The sequence below is a fragment of the Mytilus trossulus genome, chromosome 11 (assembly GCF_036588685.1).
Source record: "Mytilus trossulus isolate FHL-02 chromosome 11, PNRI_Mtr1.1.1.hap1, whole genome shotgun sequence".
NCBI classification, from domain to species: domain Eukaryota; kingdom Metazoa; phylum Mollusca; class Bivalvia; order Mytilida; family Mytilidae; genus Mytilus; species Mytilus trossulus.
Genome location: NC_086383.1, coordinates 636,835 through 644,772, shown reverse-complemented (window position 1 = coordinate 644,772; position 7,938 = coordinate 636,835). Strand labels below are relative to the sequence as shown.

Below are 7,938 nucleotides of genomic sequence, written 5' to 3'. Positions count from 1 at the left end.
GAACTAATCGTCCAATCTATATAAAAAACGAAAACTGAGAAACACTCATGAACCACATTCTTATTGTTTTTGATTCTGAAAATATGTTATTAGTAGTGGCTTCCTACACTGTTGTTTTTTGAAAAACCAAAAAGCCAAGCAAGTTCAAAAGTTACATTCAGTAAGTGTACGTTTTTATTTTTGTATATTTGCCTATTTTAAATATCTCCATAGCAAATATGCGCGCACATATCTCTGAATTTGAATTTTAAACCATTGTCATTTTCAACTATTTACATAAACATTTTTTTTTACAAATTATCTTAACAAATGCGAGTCCAATCTAATGAATGGATAATATAATAAATGGGCATAAAGTAAAATAAATCATTTGATTGGGACTATTATTTTTTTCCTTCAATACAAGTGTATACTAACATTTGCATCTGTTTCTTTACAAATACAATTGTATTTAACTAACTATGTTATAATGTGTCAGTGTGAAATTATCAGAAAATGGCCGTGATATTCTGGAACAATGTTGAGATCTGTCGTCGAATAAAATTACAACTATCAAAGTGTCAGCGGAATGAATTCCTGATATATTTTCGAGTTTTAATGAATAAAACAAGTTCTATATTTGGTATAAACTAATTGACTGTTAATTGAGCCAGTCCATCTTACTTGATATCATTTTGTAGTTCAGTGGATAATATAATAACTTTGGTGGTCATATCCTTTTCTAAGTTATTGCAAGTAAGATGTCGAAAAAGAATTGTATGATTGTACGGATAACATGTCAAACTGACCAGGTTCAATTTCACATGGCATCATTGTCATAGTTCATTGATTCATCTGTAAAAGTAAAGTCCTTGATTATGTCCCTTTTGAAGATACTATAAATACCGATTCTTGAATTTATTCATCAATTATACAAGGAAGAGTAGTGTCAAAATGCAAATGAGAAATATATGGAATTATAGTCAATTCATCCCCTTATCATTTTGTACCCTGGCAAAAACCATTTCGTACCTTGATCATTTCGTTCCTCAAGAAATATTAACATGTATACCATGGAAGATTTATATGTATGCCATTTCGTACCTCATTGAAGGCCAAGGCTACGTGTTGTAGGCCGTACATTGACCTATAATGGTTAACTTTTATAAATTGTTATTTGGATGGAGAGTGGTCTCATTGGCACTCATACCACATCTTCCTTTATCTTTATCTTTAACATTTCGTACCTCATGGCAGGTTTGTATGTGTATTAATTAAGGACAAACTATGCAAACAAACAAAGTGTAGTTATAACTATTAAAGTTTTCAATGGCTGCTTAAACAAACCAATAATCGGTCTTTATAGATTTTTTACGTCCATAGGCATTCTTAACTCTATTTATTTTATATTTTAAAAAACATTAAAATCATGAAAAACAATAATATGATACGAAATAGTTAACATGTATTACGTCCATGAGGTACGAATTGGTATATGCATTATTGGTCCATAGGGTACGAAATAGCTGATTATGCGGTGTGGGCTTTGCTCATTGTTGAAGGCCGTACGGTGACCTGTAGTTGTTAATCGCTAGCATTTTGTGTTTATGACAATGATAGTAAATTGCAAATTTCTTTTTTTTTAACATTCATAAAATTTTTATTACACCTTTTGCTGTTTTAACAAAATACTTTAATTACCTATTTTTGTAAATAATTAAATATTTATTGATATCGACGTTAAAAGTTTAATATAAATTGACAGCGATACGACACAAGGTTGAATAAAAAACCCATTAATTAAACATATAAATATCCGATAATGGGGCCCATATGCATGGTTCAAGAGGAAGCAGATTAACATCTTTAACATTTGCCTTGACAACATCAGATCCGATGGGACTGCAAAATGTATTCTACATGCAGTTGGTTTGACTGGTGTGTTTTTAGCTGATATTCATTGTGCTTTAAAACCTCTAAAAAAGATGTTAACTCCTTTGCTCTTAAACAGTTTCATAGTAGTAATCCCGAATTCCAGCGTTTCAGGAACATATATTGTAGAGTATACTGTTCACTGGGAATAAAACCTTCCAACAATCAGTAACAAATGAAAAGCAACATTTTTAGTTAATATTCCATTCGATATGGGTTTCAATTCGGAAATGAGGACTTCATATTTCCCTATCTCTTTTAACTGATTATGCGGTGTGGGCTTTGCTCATTGTTGAAGGCCGTACGGTGACCTGTAGTTGTTAATCGCTAGCATTTTGTGTTTATGACAATGTTAGTAAATTGCAAATTTCTTTTTTTTTAACATTCATAAAATCTTTATTTCACCTTTTGCTGTTTTAACAAAATACTTTAATTACCTATTTTTGTAAATAATTAAATATTTATTGATATCGACGTTAAAAGTTTAATATAAATTGACAGCGATACGACACAAGGTTGAATAAAAAACCCATTAATTAAACATATAAATATCCGATAATGGGGCCCATATGCATGGTTCAAGAGGAAGCAGATTAACATCTTTAACATTTGCCAGAAAACTAACATTTTCCTTGACAACATCAGATCCGATGGGACTGCAAAATGTATTCTACATGCAGTTGGTTTGACTGGTGTGTTTTTAGCTGATATTCATTGTGCTTTAAAACCTCTAAAAAAGATGTTAACTCCTTTGCTCTTAAACAGTTTCATAGTATTAATCCCGAATTCCAGCGTTTCAGGAACATATATTGTAGAGTATACTGTTCACTGGGAATAAAACCTTCCAACAATCAGTAACAAATGAAAAGCAACATTTTCAGTTAATATTCCATTCGATATGGGTTTCAATTCGGAAATGAGGTCTTCATATTTCCCTATCTCTTTTAATTTTGTTTCAATATTTGGAAATAGTTCAAAATATAATTATTTTTTTTAGCAAATATATAAAATTCCTACCTCATTTTACTCAAAAAGTAGCACATGGAGGTATATTTTTATGACACATTTGATTTAATCAGGCACAAAATAGCCTATTTGCAAAAGTGTACAACTTTCAGTAAGTATAAGTTTTTTTTGCATATTTGCCCATTTTAAAAATCTCAAAAGCAAATAAGCCCACTTCACAATTAAAATTTAAAACTATCGTACTCTATCGTCGTTAATAATGCCATGTAAGCAAGGACAATCATTATTATTTTATAAAGGAATTTACGTTTTGGATTACCCAGGCGTTTAGTATTTTTGTATTTTAAGGCATTAGCACCCGTTGCTAATATTGTCACATGCTTTATGGGTTGTCAAGGTTAATGCAAGGTAAGTGAAAAATTACAAATGCCACAAGTCCAATCTAATGAATGAATGATATAATAAATTTGCATAAAGTATAATAAATCATTTGATAGGAACTGTCTTTCTAATCAATACAAGCGTATAATAAGTTTATCTGTTTCTTTACAAATATAATTGTATTAAACTTTGTTATAACGTATGGCAGTGTGAGATTGTCAGATAATAGCTGTGATATTCTGGAACAATGATGAGTTCTGTTATTGAATAAAACTCACAACTATCCAAGTGTCAATGGCATCTCTGCATGATTTTTTTTAGAATTTCAATGAATGAACCAACTACTATATTTGGTATATAAACTAATTGCTAGGTGAGCCTGTCCATCTTAATTGCTATCATGTTGTAGTTCAGTGCATACTATACAATGTTGGTGGTCATATCCTTTTCTATTTTTTTGCAAGTAAGATATCAAGAAAGAACAGTTTGATTGTACGGATTCAGACACGGTTCAGTTTAACATGAGTTCACTGTTTCATCTGTAAACGTAAAGTCCAAATGCAAATGAGCCATGTATGGAATTATAGTAATTTGGTACCCTAATCATTTCGTACCCCCATTTTGTACCCCCCATTTCGTACTCTGGGAAAAACATTTTGAATCCTGACCATTTCGTACCTTGACCATTTCGTACACCAAGGAATATTAACATGTGTACCATTTCGTACTCATGGACGATTTATATGTATGCCATTTCGAACCTCATGAAAGGCTACGTGTTGAAGGCAAAACATTGACCTATAATGGTTTCTTTCATAAATTGTTATTAAGATAGAGAGTGGTCTCACACCACTTCTTTTTATATCTATATATTCAACATTTCGTTACTTATGGAAGGTTTGTATGTAGACTATTTCGTATCTGATACTGTTAATGACTATAAAACAGTTGCAGATATGTATTTCTTTGTTGGATAATTATCCTCATTTTTCTAGATTTTAACAATTAATTAAGGACAAATCAGGCAAACATACAAATTGTAGTTATACGTATTAAAGTTTTCAATCGCTGCTTATCACACCTATCATCGGTCTTTATATATTTTTTACGTCCATATGCATGCATACTTCTATTTATGTTATATTTTAAATTAAAAATATGATACGCAATAGTTAACATGTATTACCATATGAATACGTCTATGCGGTATGACATGGTAGATGCATTTGGTCCATAGGGTACGAAATGGATATTATCACGGGTACGAAATGGTAAATGTTTGTTACGAAATGACAAATTTTAGTACGATAATGCAGAGGTACGAAATGGTCTAGGTACGAAATTTCTTCTCATATATGAACATAATATGATGTTGTATGATTACGAACAGGCAACCCTTCATCAGAAACCAATGACATAGAAGTATACATCTGTAGGTCACCGTATGGCATTCATCTAATAAGCAAAACCTATACCACATAGCCAGCTGTAAAACAACTCTTAATGATAAATGTAAAACAGATCCAATTTTTCGGTTGTTAGTTAATATAAGTATACGATTAAAATATGTTTGTCCGTGGAGAAATTTGGTAGTTGAAATAATATTAAAAACAAATTAGGCCATTGCTGACCTCTCGATCTTGTTTGTTTTTTCATAATTTGTGACGTTTTGTTGCTTTTCCAATCAGTTGCAAAAAAGTCAAATTCCTAACTTACATTATCACCACTACTCATAAAAACGCGGATTCATTCACATATTTGTATCAAGCACCCAAACCTGTTACAACATTTTTTAGCCAAATGGTGTGGTAACAAGGTGATTTAAAATGTTCAAACTGGTGTTGTCGGATAATTGATTTATTCATGTTATTCTGTTCATAATTTCAATTACCAATAAAAACCAAATGCATATATTTGTTTTTAAGATTTCGATTTACTATGCATTTTAAATTGCTTAGCAAAGTACGTTTAATTGATATTGCAGAAAAATGGCGGACAAAATACCACACTGTGACATCTGCAGCCTTCGTGATATCTTTAAACCAGCTACTGTTTGGTGCTCTGAATGTGATGAGTCAATTTGTCCCGAATGTCAAGAGCACCATTGTCTTAGTAAAGCTACCAACGGTCATCCAACATTAGCGATCGAAGATTTCATGAAACTTCCAGTTTTTGTTCGGGCAATTAATATAAGATGTGAGGAACATAAGGAAAACATCGATTGGTACTGTACAACACATGCTGCTCCTTGTTGTTCAAAATGCTTGAAATATAATCATGAAAATTGTCTCGATATCAAACCGATCCATGAAATAGAAGAAAATATAAAATCATCGTCCACTTTTTCTGATATCAAAAGTCGCTGTACTCACCTTAGAGATGTCTACAAAACAATGAAAGATGAAAAGATACAAACCATACAAAAAGTTGACAGCGAGGCTACGACTTCACTTTGTCTTATCAAAGACAGAAGGCTAGATATTATTCACCATTTAGATGACCTTGAGCAAAAGTTGAAGGATTTTGTCGAGGAAAAGAAGGCACAACTAAAAGAAAATATCGTTCAATTTACAACAGAACTAAACAACAGAGGGCGTTGTGTTCAGACGTTTCTTACACAGTATGAAGATATAAAGCGGTATGCATCAAACCATCAAACACTTTTATGGCTTTACAAACTCGAAAAAGAAATTACTTCAGAAATTCGTATTTTGCCGTCTTTAAAGGAAATACAGTTTGAGCTGCAGTTTGTTCCTTCAAATGACTTGAACAAAATCCTTGATTACGGAAGAATCGGTGCATTGTCAAAGCCATTACATATAAGGTTTGAAAAAATAAACCAGCTTCAAATTCCGACAGGATTATCAACCGTCGTCAATATTGATACTATCTCCCTTAAGGAAAGAGACCGTGGCAAAGCCATTGAAGTTCTTGACTTCTTACCTAACGATACTTACCTTGTTCGTGATGGTAAACAAATTTATCAATTTTCATTATCGGGCAAATTAATAAATGAATATAACATGCTTTGGAAACCTAAACATGCAATACATATTGATAATCAAAATATAGTGGTCTTATTTGGAAACGCAAACAAGATTTGTATTTTCAATATGGCGGCCAATATGATGACAACTGTCATCAACTGCATTACAAGTGATGTTAAATCAAATATAGTCTTCAATGATAACAAACTTTTTTTATATCTCTTCTGGATACATGGGAAATGATGTTAAAATAGTGAATATTATAGACCGATCAATATTACTTCAGGAATGCAGAATTGTTTTTAAAACGGCACACATATAAAAATTTATGGACATGCACATTTATTATTCTTATGGTAAAAGCGTTACTTGCTGTGATATGAAGGGCACTACCATATGGGAAAACACAGACTCCCTTCTTATAAGACCCACCGGTATATGTTGTGATAGTAATGGCATTGTTTGTGTTGTCGATGTCGAAACAGAACTACTTTTTGGAATTTCACCTGATGGCCAAAGAGTGAAAGTACTTCTGGACAAATCCGCTGAACTTAAAAGTCCATACTCAGTTGGAATAGGGTCAAACAAAAATCAGCTCATTATAAATGGAAATAAGGAAAGGTATCAATATGATTTCGTATGGCAAATTTAGTTTCTTTTTATAATGTTATCCTCACTATGGAACTATTTATGTGATTTCAATATGTTTAGACATTTTTGTAGAGTGCGCTTTTTTGCTTTAATTTGTTTTCATCTAGCAAAGTTATTTGTGATGAATGAAATATCATATTCCGCATGTATAGTACTAGGTAAAGTTATTAAAATTAAATTAACAAAATGACTTTTGCAATTGCTTACATTTTTTTAATCATAATTTCAATACATTGGTGTTGTCAATTTGAAATCATTCTTATGTATCATATAAGATCGGTAAACAAAACTAGTTTTGAACAGTATTTTGAAAGATCGACCAACAGGCAGAAAGAAAACCCTAACTTTAAAAAAAAATATTTGTTATTTTAAGCCAAAACCTTTTTTTTATCTGCTTCATATTTCTCAGTGAAAATGGGTAAATCGAGATGGTTTACAACACAGAGCAGACCTTTGACAAGAAGGGAAATATGAAGTGTTTCCCTACCCAAAGAATCAATTGATGGCGAGATTTGTGAAACAGCTAATGAGCACATTTGATTACAAATTTTATACAAATACTAAAACACAAAGGACAGAGTCAATCTTGATTTTATAGTACGTTTCGGTTTGTTCTTTCAAATATTACAATTAAGTAAATACTGTAGGTAACACGTACTTCAGAGCCAGTTTTTAAGGAAAATTTTCTGCAACCATCATTTACTGCGTCACTGATGAGTCTTTTGTAGACGAAACGCGCGTCTGGCGTATATACTAAATTTAGTCCGGGTATCTATGATGAGTTTTTTTACATGATTTACAAGATACTATCAATATGATCAAGTTAACATGATACACAAAGTATTTTTTTTGGAGGGGGATGTGTTTTCTGTTTAATGTAAATCATTTTCGGATTGCGCCCAACAGGTAGTTCAATGTTGACCTTTGTTCAAATATCAATATATTAAATATATATATATATATCATGTATATAGCAGCGAAGATGGTTACTATTAGATTTGAGGCTTATTGGAAATGCATCTGCATCATGCGTAATTAATGA

At 31.7% G+C, this 7,938-nt stretch overlaps 1 protein-coding gene across 1 annotated transcript; it reads left to right on the top strand.

Annotated features, from left to right (window-relative positions):
* The first annotated feature begins 5,246 nt into the window (after nt 1–5,246).
* On the top strand, nt 5,247–7,370 carry LOC134691545 (uncharacterized). Its single transcript, XM_063552112.1, has 2 exons — nt 5,247–6,228; nt 7,306–7,370. Exons 1-2 carry the CDS (start codon nt 5,247–5,249, stop codon nt 7,368–7,370), a joined length of 1,047 nt encoding a protein of 348 aa, XP_063408182.1.
* Nucleotides 7,371–7,938: the final 568 nt, after the last annotated feature.

Excerpts from the sequence above, each read along its gene's own strand:
- LOC134691545 (XM_063552112.1), top strand. The coding sequence starts at position 5,247 with ATGGCGGACAAAATACCACACTGTGACATCTGCAGCCTTCGTGATATC. Across the intron at positions 6,229-7,305 it reads TACTTACCTTGTTCGTGATG|TGAAAATGGGTAAATCGAGA; the intron begins GTAAACAAATTT and ends CATATTTCTCAG.